Source organism: Phyllostomus hastatus, unplaced genomic scaffold (assembly GCF_019186645.2).
Source record: "Phyllostomus hastatus isolate PE091 unplaced genomic scaffold, TTU_PhHast_1.1 phas_contig_58, whole genome shotgun sequence".
In the NCBI taxonomy this organism is placed as follows: Eukaryota; Metazoa; Chordata; class Mammalia; order Chiroptera; family Phyllostomidae; genus Phyllostomus; species Phyllostomus hastatus.
In genome coordinates, this window is record NW_025333916.1 from 32,912,118 (window position 1) to 32,938,430 (window position 26,313).

Genomic DNA, 26,313 nt, shown 5'->3' on the forward strand with positions numbered 1-26,313 from the left:
TGGCCCCTGGAGAGGGAAACCGAGGCATACAGAGAACTCAGGGATAGCCCTGGAGCCCCCTAAGGCCTCACACCACCCTGAGGTGGACATGCCCACTCGAGCAGAGGGTGACACAGACGTGGACACATGGTGCGCCCCCACCTCGCAGCCGGAGCCAGGCCACAGGCGCGGCCTGCGTGGGAACACCCAGACCAGCTCAGCATTGGGGCAGCAGCACCTCCCACAGCCCAGCTGACAGTGGTTCTGACACTCCGCGGCGGACACAGGCCCCCAGGCGCCACCGGCCCTTCTCCCGACAGCCAGAAACCCAGGGCTGTGAGTCACACAGGACCCAGCAAGTGGGGATTGTGCTGGAGAATGACCCAGAACGCAGGAAACTAAACTGCTGCCTGGAATGGAGCTCCCACCCCCATCCACACAAAACAAAAAAGCACTTCCACTCCTCCCCCAACCGTTTTCTCAGAAAGAAACCGCCCAGGGAATGAGAGAGGAAGCGAGCCAGGAACCTTCAAGGAGGTACCAGGGCCTTGCTCGGGGCCCTGCCGGGGGCACGGGGAGTGGGGCGCCGCAGACACCCCCAGCACAGGCTGGACCCAACACCAACAGTTCACAGCCTCCCTGGCACAGCCCCACAGCCCCCCACCAGCCACAGAGACCACCTGGATGGGGCCTGCTCACAGGAGCTCCTGGCAGGAAGTTCAAGGACCCACACGGCACCAGCAGCCATGGGTAGGGGAGCCAGGGCACCTCATTCTTGGCTGGCCCTGCTGAAGCTCTGGGGACTTATCTGCACAGACCAGGTCTCTACTCTAAAAACGGAGTTGCCCTCTTTTTCACAAAAGAAAGGTGTTAACCCTTTGTGCTCTGCTCTCCCTGCTGGACAGCACTGCCCCAGTGTCCCCCAGAAGGGAGCCTTGGCACAGTCCCCAGTGGGTGCCCACAGCCAGCTGCCTGCCAGGGTCCAGATGACCCTTTCACCCATCTAGTTCTTGTGCCGTCCACGCTGCTGTTACCTGGCCTCAGCAGCACGGGGCCCCTCATGAGGGCAGGCGCAGCCCACAGAGGGGGTGTTCTCTCCTGGGGCCCCCAGCTGACCTCAGATATCCAGAGCCGCTCGCAAACATCTGCGTACACACCCCAGTACAGCTGTTGCTGCAAAATGACTCTAAGGGGCACCCCCCCCAAACATGCTGACACGGAAAGTACCTGGCCGTGGGAACGGTAGAGAAAACCCAACATTGAACATCACACTTTGCCCTCCAATCTCACATCTGCAATGCTTATAAAATTCATACCCACAGAGGTGACGACCGGGGTGGCTGGCTGCACAAAGCCGTCAACCAGACACCAGCAGACGCAGCCTCAAACCTGACCCCCAGCCCAGCTGCTACACCCTCCGCTGTTGTGGCACAGAAATTCCATTTCTTTAAGGTGAACTTTTCTCCTTTCTGTTTGTCTACTTTCTTCCTTAATCATTAAGGCCTTAGGACAGCAAACTCTAATCAGCATGGAACTGTCTTAAGAACAAAGCCTCAGGTTGACCAGGAACTTCCTTCCTGAAAACTAAAGAAGCTACAGATAATATCTTGACATCAGTGGTGTTTCAACCCCAGGCCCAAGAAAGAGTGAAAGTGGAACCCCGGGGACCACACCCTTGTGAAAATAGCCAGAACAAAGCTGTGACTGACTGACGTCAGGACCCGACACAAAGATCAGCCACTGGGCCCTAGCCAATCCATAGAGCCCAGGACCCCGACTCCCCAAGGCACCAGGTCAGAGGATTTCCCCCTATAGCCATCAGGGAGCCAGGTCTTTGGCCTCTGGCTCACCTCTGACTCTGGGCTTGGCACCATTTCCTTAAAATAAACCTTTACTTTCTTGGCTGCAAACTCCTGTTTCCACATTATTGGGCTTCGATGTGAGCAGGCGAATGGACCCCTTCAGGCTGGTACCACAGCTGTTCGGCAGTGAGAGGCCGCCTACGGCAGCCTCCAGAGGAGGGGGGCCCTAGAAGGTGTCCCGGTCCTAGGTCACCCATCCCCCATTATGCAGGAGCCCAGGCCTGGGGGTTATCTGGTCAGGTCCCAGGACAGTGGCCGCAGGTCCACTGGGCAGAGGCCCTGACAGAGGCTCCCCACCCCAGCCGGCTCCTTCGGCGGGCGTGGGGAGCCAAGGACAGCTCACCGTCCACCCACTGGGTCTGACCCGCACGGATACCGCTGGTCCACTCCGGCCACCCCAGCCATGGTCTGTGAGCCTGAGCTGCAGCACGAACCAGCCATCTCCCAAGCTCCTGTGTGGCCTTGGCCCTGAGCAGCTCCGAGACCACTCTTGCAGCACCCTCTTTCCAATGCCCCCCACGAGAACTTCATCCAAAATCCTAGTGGTACAGAGTAAGCCTGTCACACACCACTTAGTACAGGGCATTTAGGGTCAATTATTTGAAGGGTGAGAATGGAAGGTTTCCACTCTCCAACAGCACATGAGGCACCAACAATGCACAGGCCCGATCAAGGTGCTGGGAACACCCGGCCCCACAGAGCCGCCTGGCACAGAGAGGTGGGCTGCATGCACAGCACAGTGGTACCTCCGCGTCCAAGCCCTGCTGGACAGCACTGCCCGCTTCTTCCCTGCCGACAGTGATGAGAGCCCTGCTGAGCACATGGACCGACTCTGCCAAGGGTCCCAGCAGCCCACACACGGGGCGCTCCTCCCACTCCCTGTGCCGTAGCAGTGCAGCCTCACAGCTCTACGCCTCCCTTTGTGGAATTCCCCTGGGCTGCTCCACTGCCCCTGGCTTCAGACCCTGACTTAGCACCCAGGCGCCTGCGTCCAGGGCCAGGGTCACCCACAGGCCACAGCATTTCATTCAACCTGGATGCTGTATCTGGGGCCTGCAATTCTGAAGGGCTGAATTTTAGGGGACTCCATCCTGGGGGACTGTGTTCTGGGGTGCTGGCTGCTCATCCTTGTCACCAGACAGTCTGACTCCAGCCTGTCAGTTGGGCCCCGCACAGCACCGTGACAGCCACATGCCCACGTCTCCGAAGGGGGAAGCAAAAACAGAGAGCTTGTCTGTGGGGTCAGCTGCTCCCTGCTCACAGCCACAGCCCGACTCATGAGCAGTGACAGGCAGGCAGTGCCTTCATGTGGATGGAGTAATTCCAGCCTTTGTGCTCCTGGTGCAGGGACACTGGACAGTCACGCAGCCCGGGCCTCAGAAGCGGAACAGGCCACAAAGTTTGTCTCCACGTGGACAGGGCCAGGGTTCACATCTGCAGGCCCACCCTGCCTCCTCACCACTCTCCCTGCCAGTGCCACTGTCCCCAGCTCCCAAGTCCTGCACAAATGCCCCCTTCTGAGAGGCCACTCTGACACCCAGACCCTTGTGATGCTCCATTTCCCCCATCGCACCACAAACCACATGCTGGATCCTACAGCCTCCATCCCCCAGGAGGGCAGCCAGAACCCTTTTGTGCACTGATGCACCTAGCACCATGAGGGCTGGAGTGGTGGACGCTCCACAACCTTCACAGGACAGGTGGCAGCTGCTGCCACAGCCAGCACCCAGTGGCCCCGGAGTGGCCTGGCCCTGTGTGGCTGCCGTTGGAGGCATCTTTCAAGTCCAACCCCATGGGGCCACCCCCCTGAGCAGCAGCAGCCACCACCACTGGTGTCCACAGCTCAGACACCTACTCCAGCAAAGCATCAAGATCAGGTCCAGGGAAATTTCCAGAAGAAAAGACCACAGAACTGGATCTAAGAGGCAATGGGCCGCCACACTGTTTCAGGGCACGCAAGGTGGGAACACACTTCAGACCAGGGCACAGACATGTCGCCTCTACTCACATGGCCCAAGATGGGCAGGGCACCCCCAGCCACATGACTGAGCGAGGTCTGCTGGAGGGCTGGAGGAGAGGACAGGTGCCCCCACAGCATGTGATGCACTGCCAGTGTCCAAACCCCTCTCTCTCTGCTACCCTGTTCAGTCACACACACACACAGGCCCACCTGTGTGTACAAATGCAAATAGGCAATGAGTGTCCACATGCTGCCCACGCAAACACAGACACATGCAGGCAGACGCATGTCCACAGCACACAGCCCCCCACAACCCACAGCCCCCCCACGACGGGCTCAGCAGGAGGACTTAACCTCGTCATCGCCTGATTTCTAAGAAAAGGGCCTGTCGCCAAAACATGGTCCGGACCCCTGTGTGCATGGAGCACACAGGGCAGGACGCAGGCCACATCCCCAGCACTCGCGGCTCCGCTCCGCTCAGCAAGGGTCCCGCTACCGTTTGTTCCTTTACCTTTACCGATGGAATTCCGTACAAAACACACGTGCGCTGACCTCTGCGGTCCACCTCACGTGAAAACCCTAAAGAGCATCCGTGAGCCAAGCCACCTACAGCCAATCCCAAGGAGACAGGCAGAACACGGGGTCTGCCTGATGGGACAACTGTGTCCGCCTGTCCTTCCTGTGTCAGCGTGATGCGTTCCTTCCTTCCTGAAACCCAGTGGCGGATGTCGCTCCACGTCCCTGTCCAGCAGGACAGTACCCAAGAGTTCTCTCCTGCCCCACTTTTCAACCGCACTGCCCCCTGGACAGTGCGGTAGACCACACACCTCCCCTCCCCGAGTTGTGCTCTTGGCACCCCAGTTCAGTGGCAGCAGCCCCGCACTTGGCAGGAAACTTGCTCATAACCTGGGGTCATGGCCTCGGACGCTCCACAACCCCTGAACTGGCCCAGCAGATGGCCTCACAGAAGAGTTAGTCCTGCTGCTGCCCTACAGGCTGCCCACTGCCCACTGCTAACGGTCAACCTGCCATGTGCCATGACAGGACGAAGGCCGTGCTCCCCAGGACTGCCTGAATCAGCACATTGGGGTGCTCAGACCCCCTTTACAGAGGGCGGAGGAGAGACTCCTGGGTGCCCAACGGGACCTCAGCAGTAGACAGTGAAATCACAGAAAGGAATCCGAAAAGCAGAACAGCAACCTGAAGAAGAGGAAACGGAGTCAGAGCCACGGGAACGTCCCGTGAGGAACAGTCTCAGTGGGGGGGCCGGAGACACGGGGGCTGTGGGCTCATGTACCTCCAAGGGCAGGACCGCCTCCCTTAGCCACAGAAGCTGGGGGTGGAACTTGCTTTGGGGGCTGGGGCCTATGGCCCTGCCTCACTGGAGCCCTGCATGTCTGTCCACTCTATGGTCCTGCACTGGCTGCCCGTGGCCTCCAGGACTAACCATACCTTGAGGGGTGTCACCAAGAAAGAGGGTCAGACTGGGCTTCCTGGTGTCAATAAAAAACCCACCATAATCAGAAGTCAGGATAAAACACCCCCCTCCTCCTCCCTACCACCCCAGTTCGGTAAGGTATTTCTACCAAGTATTTCTCAAGTATCGAGGACACTGGGATACATAAAAACCTCTCCCCTCTACTTTAGACCAGTCTCCCATCACAATAAAATGCAGAATAAATGTCCCGTCAAGCAGGGGACCAGAGTGTGGTTCCCATCCTCAGGGAGGGGACCAGCCCCCAGGAAAAATGAATCCCAGTCATACCAGAACACCAGGCTCCACCTCACTGGAAAGGAACAGGGAGGTGGGGAGGGCCCTCAAAAGTGTCCTCAGCAGAAGCTAACACTGGCCTTGGCCTCTGCTTCCCATGCCGGCCTCCCCTCCACCCAGTGTGTTTTCCCTTTCTGGGGGAGTGTCTCCTCGAAGAGGGCTGAGGCCTCCATGAAGCAGAGCTGAGTGCAGGGCCACTGTCCTCCTGGCTCTAAAGCGCCAGGCATGGGCCCGCCACTCAGAAGAGCTGAGGTCAAAGCAGCAGGACTAATTCAAGGTCAGGGCTCAACATCTACCACCCGCCATGATACCACTAGCCTGAGTGTCCCAGGGGCTTCTAAAGTCAGAAAATGGGTGAAGCTTCAGAGGGACACGGTCCCCAGTGAGGCCCCAGCCCGGAGCACAGAGCAGGCCCAGGAAGCTGTGGATCCTTCTGGTCCAGGTGTCACAGGCTCCAGGCCCTCCTGCCTCCAGGCCGGAATGACCAAGGTGTGGTCTCATGAACCCTCCCCCACCCCCCCACCCCCCTACCCCCGGCTGCGGTGGAAATAGGAGGGTGGGGCCCCAGGGGTGAGGTGTGGAAATAGGAGAGGTAAGGATGGCACACTCTATTTCCACAACAGCCCAAGCATTTCCAGGGACGGAGTCTCCCCAGATTTGCCCCACCACCACCAGGAAGCCCACCCAGAAAGCGAGGTACCTCCCTGAGGGTTTCAAGGGTCACCTAGAGTCAGGAAAGAACTTCAGGAGCACCAGCGACCCTGTGATGGGGCAGGCATGGCCACTGGCCTGGGACCATGGAGTTCAGACCCCACACAGTGTGGATCCCACATGCAGGCCTTTAGAGCAGCTCCAGCCTGGCTATTCACAGCTTCTACGGGCCCTTCCCCACCAAGCAGGGCACACGGTGGATTCCCCAGGCTCCCTCCTCATCAGGCTGGTGATACGGTGCCCTCCACTCAGCATCTCTGAGTACAGACTGTGGTCTGACAGCTTACGTTGAAACTCAGAGCCAAGCTAGAGACCCGGAAAGGCAACAGCACTATGACCACTGAGCAGGGAAGAATCTCCTCTGCTGTCTCTTTCCGAAAAAACACGAAGTGCAGAGAACATAAATGTCGAAGTCTCAAGTCAGCTCTGGGCCAGCTTAGCCGAGTGGCACAAGTTCAGCTGAAACCATAAAGGGTCTGTTAACGAGTGAGCATAAACCCCACCCTTGGCACTCCTGAGTCTGGGATCACCCAGGCAGATTCAGTTTCTGCCTGGCCCCCAGTAGAAACTGGGTGGGATCAGGGTTCAGAAAGCAAAACCACTCCAGGAGGGGGAACTGGGGGCTTGAGGCCAGCTGGGTGATACACTCGTCCATGGGCTTGACGGCCCAGCGCACCACGGGAGAGCTCCTGAGAGCAGACGGGGCAGGCAGGAGGAAGATTATCCTCAGCTTCCGAACAAGCACAAAGTCTGGGGAGAAAGTGCATGTGGTCCCAAGACAGGGCCAGCAAGCAGGGAGCCAGACACCCAGTAGGACAGCCGAGGGCTCCTCTGGCTCCTCTGGGAAGACAATGGCTCTTGGTGGCCCGACGAGCTCTTCCTCAGTGCTCAGAACCAGAACCACAGGGCAGTGGTGAGAGAAAGGCTGAGCTTATGGTCTCTGACTCCATGTCCACCTGGTCTCAAGCCCCTGTGCCAGGAAGCAGCCAGGTAGCAGCAACGACAGCCCCACACCTAGCAGAGCAAAGGTGGGCAGCTGCTCACCTTGAGGGAAGGGGCACCTGAAGGAGGGGCAGGACCCTAATGAAGGATGATGCAACAGCCCATCAGGACAAGCCTGCCAGCAGGCTCCTAATGGTGCCCTCAGGAGGGCCTGGCCTTTCATGCCATGGTACCGGGCACTCAGGACCTGTGGCCTCCACTGGCCTGTTTGCCCTCTTTTCTTAAGTGCCTGGGGCTGGGAGCCTCCTTCCAAGGCTGCAATGGGGGGCGGGGCACAGGCAGGGGGAGCCCCAGCTGTGGATACTACACTGGGTCCTCTCATTTCCCCCAATTTCTAGAGGGAGGCTGAGAGCAAAGATGAAGCTGATCACTGACGGGAACCCATCCATCAGCCGCAAGAACAGGAGCCTGGAGCCGGGATGAGGAGGCACAGGCCTGAGGGAGCCCCCACAAGAGAAAGTGAAAGTGCTATAGACCTGAGACTCCGAAACAAAGAGGGCCAGGGGGGGCCTCTCCCCCAACCCCCACCCCGCCAGGGGCCTACTGTCCCTCCTGTTGATGACCCACACAGTGGGAGCACACAACCGGGACCTCAGCAGGGGCTAATTTGATCAGTGGCCCGCAGCCTGGCCGCGTAGGGAGCAAGGGCCTGAGGAAGCAGGAAGGCCCTCCTGCGAGCCAACCACCCCCTACCGCTTCCGCACCCCACCCGGCACAACCAGGCAGGGGTTCTTACCAGAGGCCCCTCCCCCGTTCCCATAGTTACCCCGGGCGTCTCCCACCTCCCACACCTCCCCACTGCTCCACCCAGAGTTCTAGAAAAAAGGTGCTTCCAAGGCCCCGGGGCGAGGGTGGGGTGGGGTCAGTGGGGGAGCTGCACAGGGGGGCTACAGCACTAGAAGCGATGGGCAAGGCCAGGATCCTTCACTCGCTGTCCCGCAACTAAGCTTGGTGGGGGGCTCTGCAAGCAAGAGGGGGGCGGGACGGGGGTGAGGGTGAGGGAACCTCAGGAGGAAGCGAAGAGAGGAACTGCGGGGGACCCTGGGAAAGGGGTTACAAGGGCGGGAGAACAGCCCCACACCCTTTCCTCCGGTCCCCCTCCCGCCACGAACCGTCCCCATCCCGGCAAAGCCGGGCTCCGCCTTTGTCCGGCGGACAGGTGCGGTTGCGCTCACCCGGGCTCGGGCTACCGGGCTCGTGGCCCTCGGGAGCGCCCGGCGCCTCACTCAGCTCTGCCGCCTCGTCCTGGTCGCCGTCCGCCCGCGCCTCCACGGGCACTACGGTGAAGTTGGTGGGCATGGTACTCCGGTCACTGCGCGCTTAAGGCCACACCACGAGTCCCAGCCACCCTCCGCTCCGCCCGCTCCCGCCGACGCGCCGCGGGACTTGAGCGCAGGGGCGGGGTCCACGTGGCCCGCCCCCGGCCCGCCCCCGGCCCTGTCCTCGCCCCGCCCCGGCCAGCCACGTGACCTCACCTGCGGTCCCCGCCGCCCGTAGAAAAGTTTGCGCGGGACTGGGCGGAGCGCCTTCCGCAGACGTCCGTACCCGAGCCTGTACCAGGACTATCCGCCCGACCAGCTCTTCTCGTATCACCCTCCTCCAGCGGGTGGCTGTCGACTCCCTCACTGCCTCCGAGCTGCCGGCACTGATCCTGCCCCTGCCCCTCCCGCCAGCAGGATCCTGCTCGCAGTCCCCAACACCCCATGGAGTAGTTCCCCGAGAAAGTCTGGCTCCGTCGCGGAACAGAAGTGTCCCCCGCCCACTAGACTGACTGGAATCTTGTCTCCCCTCCCCCTCCTTGCCTGGCTGGAGTTCACCCAGCGCGTGGGAAGGGGTTTCTTGCAGAAACGAGCTTGATTGGTGAGGGGGCCTGCTTCGGTCCACAAGGGACTTAACCCGGTACACAGAAGTCACTAAAGCTCTGTGACAGAACCCCAGACCCCGGCCTGCCTGCTGAAAGGGGCCCACTCTGCCCCGGTCCATCGGTCTGGTCTGGGGAAGCCACACGGAAGGAAAGCTTGCGCAGAGCACAGGGAAAACGAAGCCAGGACGCGGAGGCAGCAGGCACACTCGGATGGCCTGTATCTTACAGCCTCAGGTTACTTTCCTAACCCCTGAGACACAAGGAAACGGGCCAACAAAGGGAAGTTAATCCGAAAAGTTATGACAAATAGGTGCAATGAGTCACCCCAAACAGTTTTAACACCCATAATAAATACAGGTGGTACCGGCAAAGGTGGGCACAAGTTGAAACAATAATCAGAAGGATCTGATCCTGTTTGAAAAGTGTGTGTTTCTGCAGGCCCAAAGGCAATGGAGACCACGTTCTCTCTGGGCGGTGGAAGCTATGCTTTTCCCCAACACTGTATTCCTGTAACAACCCAACAACGTAAAACCAAATTCGGAAAAACCATTTCCAATGAAAGACAAAGAAAAGGTGGGATGGCCCAGGTTTCCACCCCCTGTTCCTGACAGAAGCTGGAGGCTCGATGTCTCAGGTGCCCAGGGTCCAGGAGGCCCAAGACCACTCTTGACAGGAGTTCCACCTGAGCTTAAGCTCTGGCAGCCTGGGGCCACCCCTGGGGAATGAGCCTGTCCCCCAGGAGGAGGAGAAGATGCCCACCAGCTGTTAATCCCTCTACCAGGAGAGCAGGAGAGAGCAGGACCAGAAATGAGGGGGAGGACAAGGGGAGAAAGGGAAGGGTGAGAGGAGATAGGCCCATTACCTAAAGCTAAAATTATATTTTTTAGAAGAAAAAGTGTGGTGAGCCCTTCCTGGCAGGGTGGGGGAGTGAGGGCCACAGGGACAGAAGCCCAGAGGGGAGGGGACATGTCTGGTGCCTTTGTCTACCCTGTGGGACCAGGATTCTCCTGGTTGTCAGGGTGGGAAGAATTCTCTGAGAGGACTGTCCAGGACCAGGGTGGCCCCGAAGATCCCAGGTCTGTCCCACCTGCAGTGGCTCAGAAAGGGGTTGTCACAGTCAGGGATAGCCAATGTCCCCCTGCCCCACCCTAGCAGGCAGAGGGGGCTCCAAGAGTGGGCCTCTCCACCTCACTCTGCACCCCTGTGACCGGGCTTCAGCACCCGCCTCCTGCTCAGAAGCGCTGTGTTGGCCCTGGGGACAGACACATCTCTGTCACTGAGGGGGCAGGGCAGAGGCAGGCCACCCGCCCTGAGGGCCTAACTGGTCCTGGGTCATGAAACATGTCATTGTTACCTGAGAATTGAGAATACACAAAACAAAAAACATGGGCTAAGGAGACCCATGAGATGGGGGGGCGGGTAGCGAGGGCAGCTGGGAAGGGCAGTGTGGGGCTGCTGGCATGTGAATGCCTTCACACTATTCTTGGACTTTTCTGATGATTGGAAATGTTTCAAAATAAAATCATTTCATAAGTCTAAGTGAAAGCTCCCGGTTTCAAAGTGAAAGATGGCTGTACTGAAAACACTAGCAGCCACAACCTTCTATGTCCCTAGTGAGTTATCCTGGTGTCCTGCTGCCAGCTGCCCTTGCTCTGCTCCTCTGTCCCCAGCTCAGGACATCCCAGGTACCTGGTGGCTGGATGTCCCAAGCTGCCTACATCACCCTTGGCCTTCAGGATTAGGGTACAGGGAGGTGCAGGAAGCAGTCCCTTCAAGATGGAAAGGTGGGGTCCCCACCCACAGAGCTCTTGGAGACCTTGCTGGGGTTTTATCTTGTTTATTTGAGAAAAGTAAGGCGTAATAAAAGAACACAGAGCCCTGGACAAGTGGCTCGGTTGGTTGGAGCGTCGTCCCATGCACTGGAAGGTTGCAGGTTCGATCCCCCATCAGGGCACCCACCTAGGTTGCGGGTTCAATCCCTGGCAGGTTGGGGCACGTACAGGAGGCAACCAAGGATGTTTCTCACATGGATGACTCTCTCTCTAAGATCAATAAGTATATCCTCAGGCGATGGTTGAAGAAGAAGAAGAAGGAGAAGGAGAAGGAGAAGGAGAAGGAGAAGGAGGAGAAGAAGGAGAAGGAGAAGGAGGAGAAGAAGGAGAAGAAGGAGAAGAAGAAGAAGAAGAGGAGCCCAGTTGGGACTCCAGCGCTCCCGTGGGTTTCAGATCTTTTCGTGGGCAGAGATCCAGCCTTAGGCCACACCCCTCTGGGAGGGCCTGGATCTCCCGCTGCTCATTTTCTGAAACCCCAGGCTTGGGGACTGTGGGAGCACACGCACAGGTCTCCTCCACCCCTCTCTTGCTCCTCTTCCGACACTGTGGAAGGCCTGCGCACGCACGAGCACTTACACACTACAGGACAAACTGAAGCCCTGGAAGGGGGCTGGTGCTTGAGCACAACGTAAAGTGTGAAGCAGCCGGAACACCATTTGGTCCTCCGCCCCTTGTTCTGGTTTTACAAGTAACTTCAAGTAAGTTCTGGGCAAATATTTGCTGTCAGCTTCAGGAGAAGCCTTGGCAGCGCCCAGGCCTCAGAGTTGGAGAGTGAGCCCAGGACTGGCACAGGGTCCCCACTGAGCTACAGGTAGCCTTGGCCAGAGAGAGCAGACCAGACCCAGCTGAGTTCTTGAATTCTCCGCAGCAGCAATGCATCCCGAACCCATTGTAGTACTCGAGGGCCAACTGCAGTCCTGGACAGACTCGAGGACAGTCACTGTGATCCCAGACAGCTGGCCCTGTAAACTCCAAGGTGAGGCCAAATCCAGCTATGCTTGGGTATAAAAGGTCTCGGGGTCATCCCACCAGGAAATTGCGCTGAGTCCACGAGGGAGGAAAAGCCCGGCCCCGGGTCTGGCCAGAAAGGACTTAGTCAAGTCCACCCCTGTGGTGGGTGGGGAAAATGGGGAAAACCCAGTATCTGCCGTTATAATAAACTGAGCTAAACCCTGAGGACATTGCAGTTTGTGGGGATTTCGTCCAAGGAGGGGAGGCCGCGGGACCAGTCTTTGGCCTGCCGACTGCAGAGGCAGAGTTGATGGATCTGACTCAGCTCTCGCTGGGCCCCCAGGAGCCACAGGGCAGAGAGAGGGGGACCTAGCACCCAAGCCCACAGGCGGAGAGCCTTGCTTCCCTGGCTGCCCACTGCCTCAGGGGATCTCAAGCACCAATTGTTTAAGTTGAAAAGAAAAGGAGCTGCCTGCACAGCATCAGTGTGATCAGCACACCAGGCACCCTCCTCTGCCGAGTGTTCAGGGGGCTGCGGGGAGGGAGCAGGGTGCAGCAGCATCTTATAACTGGACCTGGAAGGAGGGTCTGCCTCATTTCTGTGAAAAGAGAGTCTGATCCGTGAAAATTCAGTCTATGAAATACAGACCGTTCTTCCTGACATGAGACGATGCCTGTAGCAGGTTGAAGGCATTTTCAGGAAGCTCTAAGAACATGAGTCTGTTCCCTCATCAGCATGTCATTGCACCGTCACTGGTACAGATGGGAAAAATGTGGGAATACCACCGGCAGCGTTTTTAAAGCCCACAACTGGAAACGTAGGGAAGAGGACAGACTCACGGGTGCTGCCGCCTTCTCCCCAAACCCCATAGTGGGGTCCCAGCCAGAGAGCACAGACACCCAGGGCCCTGGCCTGTCAGCCAGCAGTCTCCCCGCACCCTCACTGTAGCCCGCAGATTCCCAAGGAGCCCTCAGCTCCAAGGAAAGCCTGGGAGGAAGCATACATCTCGACCCTAGCCGTACTGTGACCCTCTGTCCATTCCTGTCTGGGTCTACAGGCGTCACACTGCTGTCTCACCCACGGCCAGTGCCCAGGGCCAGGTAGGCCAGCAACCTCAAGCCTCAGCCCCTCCTGAAGGTGCACGGTCTCAGGGTAGGCGGTGAGGACAGCAATAACTGTCAGGGCAGCAGGGCTTTGTGGCACAAACCTGGCCCACACGGCCATCCCTATGCCATCTCTGTGCCAGGCCCTCTCCCCCGGGCTCCCACCCACACACCCTAGCCCAGGACAGAGCTGGCATGGGCAGGGCAGGCCCCACCCTTTTCTGGAAGGCTGTGTTTCAGGGTGCAGGCCAGGAACACACCCCATTCCTCTGGACTTTCCCCAGAGTTCCAGGGAATGAGCCAGCCCCATGCTGTCCTACGCCAGTGATGGGGACGGGGGCATCCAGTTTTGGGCTTTGGTACCTCTGACCTCTGTTCAGGCCCAGCTGCTCCTCTTTGCTGCTCCATCTCTCTGCAAAGTCCGGTCCACAACAGCCTAACAGACACTCATGTTGTCCCCAACCATTCAGTCCCTCTGAGGCCATCAGACGGGACTTTCTCTGACTCTACTGCAAGTTGCTGGTGTCAATGCGGACCTCTCTGCTGACAGGGTGCTGGCCAGGTCTCCTGTTTCACTCCTCAGAGTGTCAAGGAGCCCTCCTGGGGTTGAGGTAGTCCGGCCCACCTGGCAGGCTTGGAGCACACCATGTGGCCAACCCACTAGGCTGGGCCTGGACGTGAGGCGAAGCCATCCGGGAGGCCCCAGTCTTGCAGGAGCACAGCCTGTGGTCAGGGGCCCCAAAACATAGATTTACACTACAGGTGATAGCTTCAAAATTCCTTCGTGGTCCCAAAAGGCATTCTTAGTGAAAGAGAAACCGACAAAGTGGTCATCCTTAGCGTCAGATGCTTCTGTTTCTTAAAGACGCCATGAAGAGAGGAAAGCAGGCCCCAGTGTGCCAAGACAGCTGCCGTCCATGCCCCCCACCCCAGGGCTGGACGTGGAGTCTATAAAGACAGCCTGCAGAGAGAAGACAAAGACCTAGAACAAAGGGTGAGGATATAAACAGGCAGCCCTCAGAGGAGGAAGAGCCAGCAGCCACGGGTGAGGGACAGGAAGCGCACAACCAGCAGCAGCAGCAGCAGCACCTTGGGCAGGGAGCAATGGGCCCCTATATCCTGGGGCATCCCCTGCACACCCGGCTGTGTAGAATGTGTGGCCACATTGGAAACTGTTGGCAACAACCTGGGAAATTACACGCACACACACACATCTCCTTCATGACCCAGCAGCTCCGTTCCTGCCAGAAATGTGCGAGCACAGAAGACACAACGAGGCCAGTCACAGCAGCACCTCCAGGTCAGCCACACTGGGAGCGGCTGGCATGCCCATCGGACCGCTGGACGGACAGACGGGACTGTGTGTCCCGTGGAATCTCTCACAGCAGTGCGCCCCACTCCGTCTCGCAGGCCTGTGGTGGAAGGCTGTGTTAATCTGTCCACCTCAAACTCAAGGGCAGGCCAGTGGCAGGGTGGTGGCTCCCTGGAGGTGGGCAGGGGGGCAAATCTGGGGCACCTCAGGCTCTGCTTTGACCTGCATGAGGCCCACATGACAGAGAACTCACCAGGTACAGACTCGTGAGCCCCACAGGTGGCCGGCCACTCCTCACAGGATAAGGGGGGGAGGGGTCAGGAGCCTCTGCGACGTGGGGTGAGCACAGACCTCACTGCATGTTATGAAAGGGAAGCACTGCCTGAGCCTGACCCTCCACGTGCATGCGCCTCCACTGGTTCCTGAATTGCCTCCCAGGTCCCAAATCTCTCATTTTCCTGACAGCAGGAGACCTGGTCCTGTTTCTATCACATCCTTCTGTCAACAAGGAAAGGACAAGGCAGCAAATATTTGTTAAATCACAAAGCCTTCTAGGCAGAAAAGAACTCTGTCAGGCCTACAGACCCCCACACAGGCGCCTGTGGCCGAGGCCTGGAGTGCGCACGTGGAATTCCACTGTCAGTCCCCCGACAACGGTCTGCTCAACACAGGGAATGTGGCTCTGTGAGGGGCCTGCGCCAGGGCTGCGGAGAAGCCAGAGCACCTCCGTGTGTCCTCGCAGGCAGCTCACAGCCTCCCTGAGCAGCGCCCTCTCAAGGCCCTGCATGCTGATCCTGGCCCCCAAGCCCTCTCAGGGGAGCTGTGGCTCTTAGTCGCCATGGCAGGCACTACTCTGAGTCTTTGTGTGCGGAGCCTCAACTGTCAGCACAGTAACGATGCCCATCTGGGGGCCCAGACATCACACAGCCAGTGAGGGGTGGGGCTGGGACTAGGGAAGGAGCTCCAAGAGCTGGATGCCCCCAGGCCCTTGGGTAGCGAGTGGAGAGGCCAGGAGGGATCTGTGCCTTTCCTGGGAGGTAAGTCCACTGCCTGTCCAAACCTCACCCAGGGCCCCCGGGGTGAGCCCTGGACAATGTCCGCAGGTCATCCTCAGGAGTTGACACAGGCTGCCCTAGGAAAGGGTGGCTGTGTGCACTCGCAGCCTGCACAGGGACACTAGTCCTGTCACCCTGTGGCCAGGCAGGGCTGCTGTTCCCGCCAGGCATCAGCCTCTCAGCCCATGTGGTCAGTGGGGATGGAAGCCCCTCCTTGGAGGGGACAGGGCAGAGTGTGTCTCAGCCATCCAGTGTCACGGGGTCACTGCTGTCACCATGTGTGAGACATGGCCCTGGGGTCACTGATGCTGCGGGTCCTGGTGCCATGTGGTCCCCCTGCCTTCCTCAACATCGACCTCAAGACCTTGTCAAAAAGGGTTTATTAGTTTTGACTTTTCCTTCCCCCTTAAAACATTAATTGTTTGTGATAAAATATACGTGGCATAAAATTAGCCATGTAACCACATTTCAGCATGCAGCCAGGTGCAGGGGGTGCACTCCTGTGTGTCGCAGTGACTGGACAAGGACATCACCTGGTGCAGGCAGAAGGGGCCCTCAGCCAGAGCCACAGCCCTGCGTCCGAGGAAACGGGCCGGGATGGCAGAGCAGCCACCACAGACACCAGCAAGGCGGTCCCACAGAGTCGGCCTCTTCCGCTGACGCCAGCCAACCAGCTCCCTTGCTCTGTCTCCACATCTTTATAAAACACTCTCCTTGCCCTTCGGGGGAAAACTCCCAGTCACTTCCACCTGGTTGGGGTGGGTATTTACTCAGATAGACCCTTAAAACCTGTCACGTGGCCCTGGCTGGGGGGCTCAGTCGGTTAGAGCACTGTCCGATTTGCAGATGTGAGCCCTGGTCAGGGAACATACGGGAATCAACCACTGAATGCATGGAAAAGTGGAACAACAAACTGATCTCTCTCTCTCTTTCACTCTCTCAAGTCAATAAATAAAAAATTAAAACAGAGACATTAACATGCCTTTCAGCATGTAACCATCACCACTTCCACCTGCAGAAATCTCGCAAAACTGGAAGCCTGTCCCCATCCAACACTAGCTCTCTCCCCCTCAGCCCCTGGCAAACACCAGTCCGTTTCCTGCCTCTATGGACGTGACTCCTGTAGGGGCCTCACGTCAGTGGAGTCCTACAGAGTTTGTCCTTTGTGACTGGCTTATTTCACCGCGCATACTGTCCTCAAGTTCATGTGTATTGTAGCAGGTGTCAGAATTTCCTTCCATTTTAAGGCTGAATAATATTCCATTGTATGGCGAGAGCACATTCTGTTTATCCACTGTTTATCCATTCATCCATCAGTGGACATTTGGGTTGCTTCCACCTTTTGGCCATTGTTAATAATTTTGCTTTACTAAATGATTTTCCCTTGTATAGAGCGATGTGGGACAATTTGTCACCGTGTTTGTGAAGAGGTGCACACACACGAACAAACACAGGCACCCAGAGACATCTCAGCAGGGACGCAGGGCGGGCAGAGGGAAAGGTACACTCCACCGTACCTTCTACTTTTTGTAGCCTGAGCCAGCATTGCTGGGACAAAAATACTTTATAATCATTTAAATTAAGCAGCTGCAGAGCCCGGAGATAAGCAGGTCACACGCTGGCGCCCCGAGGGCGGTGATTTCTATCCTATTATTACCCACAGCCCAGATAAAGTGACCAACAAACTGTCCCAAGGTCACACCAGTGGGCTCTGACACACTGCCAGCCGTGGAGGTCCAGGGAGAGGACGTGCCCATAACGGGTTTGGGGCCGAGCTCGGCTCTGGGCTGAGCCTCCTGTGCGAGTGACCGAGGGATACGTTGTCTGTCAGCCGTGGACCTGGAGTTGTGTGGGCGCCCAGGGCACAGACTGGGCTAGACTCGACTGTGCCAGACACTTTCCAAACTGGCTGAGCTGTCACCGCAAGTTTTGAACTTGAGATTCTGCTTGGTCAACTGAACCTAAAGCCATCTCTTTTTCTTTTTTTTTTCCATCTTTTTTTCTTGACTTTTCTTCTATTATAGTAAGAGAGGAAGGGGAAAGTTTATTAATAGTTTCTGAGTCAGGTAACTAACTCTTGGTTTAATTACCTCATTCAAAACTTAAAACTTTGGCTCAATTTACATGAAAGCAGACAGACTAATGTACTATTAAGATTTACTGATACCTCTACAGAGAACTACTACTTTTTGCAAACACTACAAGTCATTGATTTCCATTTTCTCAGGGCAATGATTTTAAGAATACATTTTAAAAGTAAGCTTTGAGCCCTGGCCAATGTGGCTCAGTTAATTAGAGTATCATCCCATCACTGAAAGGCTGCAGGTTTAATTCCCAGTCAGGGTACATATTTGGACAGTGGGTTCGATCCCGGGTCTGGGCATGGGCGTGAGTGACCCCCAGTCTGGACGCAACCTACAATCCCTGGTCAGGGCACATACAGGAGGCAGTCAATCAATGCTTCTCTCTTGCATTGATGTTTCTCTCTCTTCCTGCCTGTGTCCCTTGCTCTTTCTCTAAAAGCAAAAAAAGAAATGTCCTTGGCCCTGTCTGGTGAGGCAGTTGGTTGGGCATCGTCTGACACAGAGAAAAGTATCCAGTTCACTCCCAGTCAGTGAGCGTATGAGACGCAGCCGATCGATGATGTTTCTCTTCCTCTTTCCCCCTCCCTTGCCCTCTCTTTTAAATAAATAAATAAATTCTTCTTTAAAAATGTCATTGGGTGAGGATAAAAAAAAAACAACCTTTGAGCCCTGGCTGGGTGGCTCAGTGGATTGAGTGCCCGCCTGCCAACTCAAGGGTCACTGATTTGATTCCCAGTCAGCACATGTGCCTGGGTTGTGGGCCAAGTTGCCAGTAGGGGGCTCGTGAAAGGCAACCACACATTGATGTTTCTCTCCCTCTCTTTCTCCTTCCCTTCCCCCTCTCTAAAAATAAATAAATAAAACCTTTAAAAAAAAACAAAAAACCTTTTATTGCAATAGCAGTACCAAGGTTACATAGGCCTCACAACTCTGTTGAAGTCAGAAATGTCCAAACCTGTGGAGAATTTTTATAAGAGTATATTTGAGCCAAACTGAGGACATAGGCAGGGAGCAAGATCTCAGATGCTCCAGAAAATAACAATTTGCAGCTTCATTTACACATCTGAAATTAAGGAGGGAACTTAAGGAAGACTACGCACCTGTGGGAGAAAGAAAGTCGGGGACGGGATTATGGGAGAGTTAAGAGATTATGTGCTCTCCTGAGGGTGAGTGCTCCAAGGCTGTGCTCACCCAGGTGCACAGAAACAAAGGACAGGGCTCTCTGAAGGCAAAGGCAAACCTTTCACTAAAACGCTGTATGCCTGAGCTGCGACAACACCATGACCTGCCCAGTTAGGAATGTATGATCAGATCACCCTGTGGGGCTGCTTTCCGTAGAACCCGTTTTCTCACCCACAACTCAATACCCAGTGCCACAGCCAGCTCCTTCCGAGACGAGCCACCCAGGCAGGCCAAAACCATGTAATACAAAGGCGCCGATGAATACAGACAAAAGGAAACAAAAACAGGGTCAGCTGGGACTGTCTGATTGCTACACTCTGCTTTTGAGGAGAGAAGCGATGCCCATTAAAAACCCAAAACAGAAAGATTTGCAACTTCGGCCGGGGGCCAGCACCGGAGCCTGTGGGAGGCGGTCACAGAGAAGACGGCAGAAGATCTCTTCAAAGTGCACAAGCAAAAGGACTGCCAGCTGGAATTTCCACACCAGCAAATCGGCCATTAAAGATGAAGGCATGGTAAAGACATTTCCAGACAAACAAATCTGACAGAATTCTTCCCGAACTGAAGGCCAGGGGCCCCGAACCGAAGCACAAAAATGCAGAATAACCGCAAGGGAGATGATGCAGGTCAACGAGCACGAGCGCTGACTGGACAGGACAGCAGCAGTGGTAACGAGCCCTCGAACGCAGAGTCAGTGACGAGCATGTAGAGTGAAGAGTGCAGCAACCGTGGCCCAGGAGGTGCAGCGAGGCTGTGGATCCTTGTTCTGTGTGGGACGTGGTGACTGTGCTTCTTTACACAGACCCCCATGAGCCAGGGCAACATGACAAGGATGGTAGCCTGGGTAACTAACGAGCTAACGGAGGCAGGAAACAACAACAACAACAACAACAAAAACAACAACATCAACGAGAACATGTTCAACACCAAAGAACAGAAGATTCACGCTCAGGACTGGACGACCACTCTGGCAGATCAGCACCTCCAGCCCCTGTGCTGTTGGCACCGCCCGAACAGCAGAGCCTAAGGGAGCTAGAAGAAACAGACACTTCCATACCAGTAGTTAGAAACATTAAGACGCCTCTCTCAGGACCTGATGGAACAAGTAAAAAAAAAAACCTAGCAAAGATAAAGACAACCTGAACCACATGGGTAATGAGATTGACGTAACGGACAGGTACTCGGATGTGTGCCCAACAATTGTACAACTCACGTGCCCTTCAACGGCACACAACACGTTTAGCAAAACAGACTGTATTCTGGACCATAAAGCAAATCACATTCAAAGAATGCAGTAACAGGAGGATCTCTGACCACAAAGGGATAAAGCAGAAAATTAACCACAGACAGATAACTGGAAAATCCCCAACACATTCCAAGAAACCGATGAACTAAAGAAGAAACCACAATGGACAGCAGGTAATATTCTGAATTAACTGATAATGAAAATACAACCTATCAACACTTGTAAAATGCAGCTAAAACTGTGTAGAGAAAAAACATGTCATCACAGGGGATCCTGAAAAATTACAAAGATAGTGTAGTGGGTTGAACTATGGCACCTAAAAAGATAACGTTGCAGTCCTGGCCTCTCTGGCTGTGCGTGTGGCCTTATTTGGAAGTAGGGTCATTGCAGATATGACTGACTGAAGATGAGGTCACACTGGAGTGGGGGGAGGGGACCATGATCCCATGCGATTTGTACCTTTAAAAGGAGACATAAGAAAACACCAGAGAAGAGACCCAGGGGAGGAGGTCATGTGACAACAGAGGCGGAGGTTGGAGTGATGTGTCCAGAAGCCAGAGGACATCTAGAGTCCCCAAAAGCCAGAGGAGGCAGGAGTGACCCTCCCTGGAGCCTCTGAAAGGAGCATAGCCCTTCCACACCTTCTGGCCTCAGATCCCGGAGAAAATACATTCCTGTTGTTTTAAGCTCTCTGACTGCAACTTTGTTACAGCAGCCCTAAGAACTGACACAAACAGTAGGAAGATACTGTGAATAACTTTGTGATAATAATTTTGAAATTGTAGATGAAACAGACAAATTCTCTGGGAAACACAGGCCCCCCCCAAAATTTACACAAGAAGAAATAGCAACTCTGAATAGCATGATATCTCATGTAGAAATTATAGCCATAGTTTGAAACATGTACACACACACACACACACACACACACACTCAGGCCCAAATGGCTTTACTGGTAAAATTTTGAAAACATGGAAGAAATAACACCAGTTATACTAAACTCTCCCAGAGAATTTATTTCAAAAAGGAATACTGCCTAGCTCATTTGATCAAATCAGCCTTTGTCATCAAAGAACCGAGATACACAGCCCCGGTGAGTTACCCTGAACACCATGGAGACGTCGAAAATGCCACTGATTGGGTTGGCTGTAACATTCTATTTTTTACTTGGGGGTTACAAGAGAAAAATTCTGAAATGTCCTAAATTAAATTACAGTAGCCTGAGGTTGAGAAGAGACAGGGAGCTGGTTAGTTAACAGAGCTGAAATAGAAGTCAAGGAAAGACTGCTCATATTCCTGACCGTGTTGAAACTTTGAATCGACTTCCAGGCGGCTATGTCGGCCCTTATCTGGAGAGTTAGGTGACCGACTACCAGACGGCATCCTGCGTCCATGTGAACCTTCTGGCTGTGGGCCACAACCAGCACAGAATCAGCAAACACAGCTTCCTTGTGGATTATCCCCTGTCCCAGAGCGAGCCCCGCTTTACCTCCTTATGCAGTCAGTGTAAATTCTTTCAAAGCAACTCACATCTCTCTTTCCCAGACTCATTGTAATGAAAGGGCCCTGTCAGCCCCAGGACAGCGGACCTGTGTGCCTTCTCCACCCAGCCCTGCCGCTGGTGGTTCAGGCTGATGCCCCAGGACCTGCTCCTTATTCTGGGCAGCATGTGGCTCAGGAGCCCCTTTCTTTCAGCAAAGTTTCCAGCTATGAAGCCTTCCATTTAACAGGGCTGGTTACATGCAAGTGGTAAACGTTGAATTTGTGTATATCTGGCTATTTGTGTCACATGTTGGTGTCAGTTTATGTGAAAATGGGCACGTCCCTCAGGAAGGACCAGAGCGGACAACGGTCAAAGGGCAGCAACTTCAACTACCGGATGCAAGCCCAGTCGCCACAGAACTAAGTGCTGTTGAAGAGCTACCCATGCCACGTGGTCTCAGCTGGGCGGGAAGCCAGCAGTAACTCGGAGTCCTGTGAGACCAAGGCCACTTGTCCCCCGCTCCCATCAATCCTTGCCAGGCTGCAGTGGAGTGTGTGTGTGTGTGCACATGTGAGTGTGTGAGCATGAGTGTGTCTATGTGAGTGTGTTAGTCTGTGTTGGTGTATGAATGTGAGCATGCCTCTGAGTGTGCGCCCTTTGCTTGTGCCTGTATGCATGCTGTGAGTGTGGGTGAGCTGGTGGGTGTGTGCTCACACGTGAACACTGTGTTCCTTAAGTGGCCTGGAGCGGCCCAGGACCTGGAGCGGTCACCACACAGGCTCTGCCTGCCTGCGCCCTGAGGCACCCTGCTCACGCAGACACCAATTGGTGCAGACGCCAATCTGGCCCCACCCCGGCACAGAGGCCAGACCACCTCCCTCCACCCACCCACAAAGGCTGGCACTTCAGTCACCCTGGGTTCCACCCCCTCACCTTAACCCCACTGCCCTTTCTGGCCAATTCAAAAGAAAGAACAAACTATTCTTTCTTTCCAAGTGCCCACTCGCACCCTGCTGCCCTCTGCAGGGCACAGGAGGGCCCCCTTAAAGTTCCAGGTCTGATGGCCACAAACAGTCCTTCCCCACCTACCCACACCCTGCTGACCCTTGGTCAAGTTCTCACCCAAGGTTCTGTCCTTCCTGGGTATGGCCATGTGTCCTGAACATCAAGGGCACCTCCCCAGGGGCCACCTGCAAGGGGCCACAGACATGACCAGGCCATTCCAGGAGGAAGGGACACAGAGCAGACATGTCCAGCAGGGGCCCCTTGCTGCTGCAGGGAAAGCCATGCCTCTTGCCTCTGAAAGAGCAGAGACTCCGAGTCCAGCCGGGACACTCCCAAGAGAGCCTGGGTGGCACCAGGCAGGTCTGGAAGTGTTTGGAGAGTAAACACCCCCACCTGGGCAAATACAGCTGCAGCCAGGCTCTGAGGCCACATCTCACACCAGCTGACAGGCAGGGTGGGGGCCCGCTCTGGGGGCCCCATGTTTTTCTGAGGGACACAAAGGTGAACCCCACTGCTCAGGCCCAGGGGCAGGGGACTCTAACATGCACAGAAAAATGTCACCCCAGACAGACACACCCACTCAGTGAGATGCGCTCACTCAGGGGGATGTGAGGCCTCTGGACGAGACCAGAGGGTGAATATTGGGCATTGATCCCCAATGAGCGTCTGGAATGTTCCCTGCATCCCAGGGAGCGGCCCCTGCCTTTGGGGAGAGAGACGCCAGGGGAAGGACGTGTGAGGTGTGAAGGGACTGTGGAAATGCGGGTGCCGCCCACAGGCAAGCAGGACGGTGTCTGCTAAATGTATCGGGGGTGTTTCCGGAGGGTCAAGGGTGAGGGAAGAGTGAGAAAATAAAATGGAGGCACTGTAGTCAAGCTGCTGAATCGCTCAAGTCACCCGGGTTGAGGTGTGAGGAAACAATTCTTGTTTTAACCAGTCTGGGAACTTAACCTTCCCAGCCCTAAGTCAACGCCCGATACACATCAAGCCTGCAGATAACCCTCTAATTACCCCCCGAGGGACTAAGGAAAGAACGGGCCTGTGTCCGGATTGCCTAACAGCCCGCATCCAGACCCACCCAGTCCGTCTGACGGCCATTACCCACACCACCATCCACAGCAGCGGTCCCCAACCTTTCTGGCACCAGGGACTGTTTTGTGGAAGACCCTTTTCCACGGAAGTGGGTGGGATGGGGGGGGGGCAGGAGGCGGAGCTTAGGTGATAAAGCAGCGAAGCTTCCCTTGATCCTCCTGCCTCTCACCTCCTGCTGTGCGGCCCAGTTCCTAGCGGGCCATGCACCAGTAGGGGCCCACAGCGCAGAGGTTGAGGACCCATGATCTAGAGGATTACCTTCTCAGATCCGTCAGGAGATTAAGAATGCAGGACTGATGCTTCGCAAGAGTGTGCTCTTTACTATAAGGACCTTCCGCTTGCCCCAGTGTGGCTCGGTTGGTTGGAGTGTCCTCCCATACACCAAAAGGTTGGGGGTTTGATTCTGGGTCAGGGGACATATCTAGGTTGTGGGTTTAATCCCTGGCCAAGGTGTGTAAGGGAGGCAACCGATATTTCTTTCTTTCTCTCCCTTCTCTCTAAAATCAAACACATTAAAAAAAAGAACACTTATCTTTTCCTTCTTTTTTGGAACACTCTGGGTGTGCCTAGTTATGCTTAAGATCTGCAAATCCTAAGACGCTTGAACAAATCTTTCACATTTACTTCCAGCTAAGCTCCTGATTCACTCATGCTCTGGTGGTGGACGAGGGCACCCGAGGGATGGAAGGAGCAGCAGCAGGGGCAGGCCTGCCGAGGTCTGTGAGGCTTGCACAGCTTGCAGAAAGCGTGGAGACGGCCCAGCAGGACTGCAGCTCCCCGGTAAAACCCGTCAGCACCGACAAGGAAAGTGCCCGCAAACATTAGCTCACCCTGTTCCCGTGACCCAGGCTCTCCCAAGGCTCCAAGGCCTGGAGGTTGAAGCCAGACAGGAAGTCAGTGTTTCATGGGGACAGAGTACCAGCTGGGAGAGGTAACAAGCTCTTGGGAAGGGTGGTGGTGATGGCTGCACAGCGCTGTGAATGCACTTACTGTCACACAAAAGAAAGTGAGATGGTAAATTTTGTGTTGTGTGTATTTTACCACAACTGAAACATGAATTTAAAAGGCCCGTACAGCTCCAAGACAGGCGAGGGTGGAGGAGGCTGCTGGTTTGTGCTGTGGCTCGTATCCCCAAACTGCGAAAGCTGGAGTGGGTGACACCCATCCCCTCTCCTCCCCAAAGGGTAGGGTCTCACGGAGCACCCTCTCAGGCACGGGGTGGTAAGAGGGCCCCAGGAGTGCCCCTGGGAGTCATGTGGGGTCTGCCTGAGACCCCAGGCTCAGGAGGCTGGAGGAAGTTCCAAGCCTCCTCCTGGTGTGTGGTGCGGAGCCAGGTCCCCACACCCTGCCCTGTAGTCCTCCAGGCTGTGCACCGAGGCTCAGACAGAGAGAGGGCACGGAGCCCCCTGGGCTCCGGGGGGTGCGGTGCAGCAGGCCGCTGGGACACCAAGCCACCAGCCTTCAGGAGGGGCCGGGCAGAGCCTCCACAGCCTCCCATGAATGAACATGAGAACACCCAGGAGTCGCCGATAGTCAACACCGTCTCAGGAGGAAAATTACAGCCTCAACTGTGGGCACCGCTGCCACGATTAAACAGGAAGAAAATAAAAGATTTCAGATGGGGTTACATTCACAAATACACGGGCTGCTTCCAAGGCACAGCATTGTTCCCTGCCCAAAGCTGGTGATTCAAAAGGACAGTGCCTCACTGTCGTCAGAGGGCGAGAACCCGATCCCGGCCCGGAGCCTGGGGGCCTGGGGTCAGACCACGAGGGAGGGACGTGCCTGCCAGGCCAGCCCAGGGCACGTGTCTCCATTTTCCCCTGAAAAAGAAAGTTAAAAAACTAAAGAAACTTCTAACGTTACCTCCATGATTGTATTTCTGGGTGTGGTTCAGAAAAAAAATGCTGAAAATCACCTAAAATTGTCCTTGTTTGGTGACAGGAGGCTTAGCTGCAGTGGCAACAGCTCTGCTGCCAGCTCCCCCATCAAGGTGGCCAATGGTGGCAGCTCCAGAACCACCTAGAATCTGCCAGAAGCCTCAGCACTTGTTTTGGCCGTGTGCTGGGCAGGTGCCCCCTGAGCATGGTTGCAGGGAGGTGCCCTCGTGCCCAGTGTCCTGGGCAGGGCACGCCCACCTCACCTGAGCAGCCTTCGAGGCGTCAGGGGCAACCTCATGGGGGCCTGGGCCCCAATGAGTGGCAGAGGACTGTTTACACACGGGCAGGGTGTGGAAGGACGGTCTTCGCCCTCCCTGGACCTGAAGTGAGGCAGAGAAAGGCTGCACACCCCGCCCGCCAGGATCAGACATGGGGGGTGTGCAGCAGGGCAAACCTGCCCCAGCCTCCTGCCTGACGCCCCCCTTAGTCAGGCTCGTGGGGGAGGGGGAGAAGCTTCCATCTTTCCCCCTGACACACTAGAAGGGTGAGGGACAGACCAGGGGCAGGCCTTTCAGGGAAACCAGCAGGGAAGTGGAGGAGGAAGGCCATCCGGTGACAGGAGGAGGGAAAAGGAGGGACAAGGCCCAGCAGGCAGAAGGGGAGGCAGAACTCGGAAGGACCCAGGCTGTCTCCTTGCATTAAAAGCAGCAGCAGTCCAGTCAGAGGTGGGCAGCCCGGGGAGCTGGGTGGTAGGAGCTGCGGGCACTGGGGCAGCGGGGAGCAGCCCAAGGGCACAGGAAGGAATCTGATCGGGAGGGTGGTCTGGGGGTCTGTGCAGGCCTAGGGCCCTGGGGTGGGGGTGGGGGTAGGGGAAAGACACCCCAGAGCCAAGCTGGTGTTGGGGGTGGTGGTGGGATGGGGAGAGTGTCTGAGGGTCT

General features: G+C 56.0%; 1 protein-coding gene across 8 annotated transcripts in view; it reads right to left on the reverse strand.

The window, feature by feature from the left end:
- SLC12A7 (solute carrier family 12 member 7) overlaps window positions 1-26,313 on the reverse strand; it is an 84,491-nt gene that overhangs the window by 43,640 nt on the left and 14,538 nt on the right. For 3 of the 8 annotated variants that reach the window (XM_045847716.1, XM_045847714.1, XM_045847713.1), the window contains exon 1: window positions 8,461-8,675. The exons of 3 other annotated variants lie outside the window; for them this stretch is intronic. In XM_045847716.1, the coding sequence (XP_045703672.1) occupies window positions 8,461-8,584 (124 nt within the window). In that variant the 5' untranslated portion in view covers window positions 8,585-8,675. Of the gene's footprint in view, window positions 1-1,013; window positions 1,057-8,460; window positions 8,676-22,520; window positions 22,567-26,313 lie in introns of those variants that run through there. 2 more of the 8 variants (XM_045847717.1, XM_045847718.1) reach the window with 2 other exon arrangements.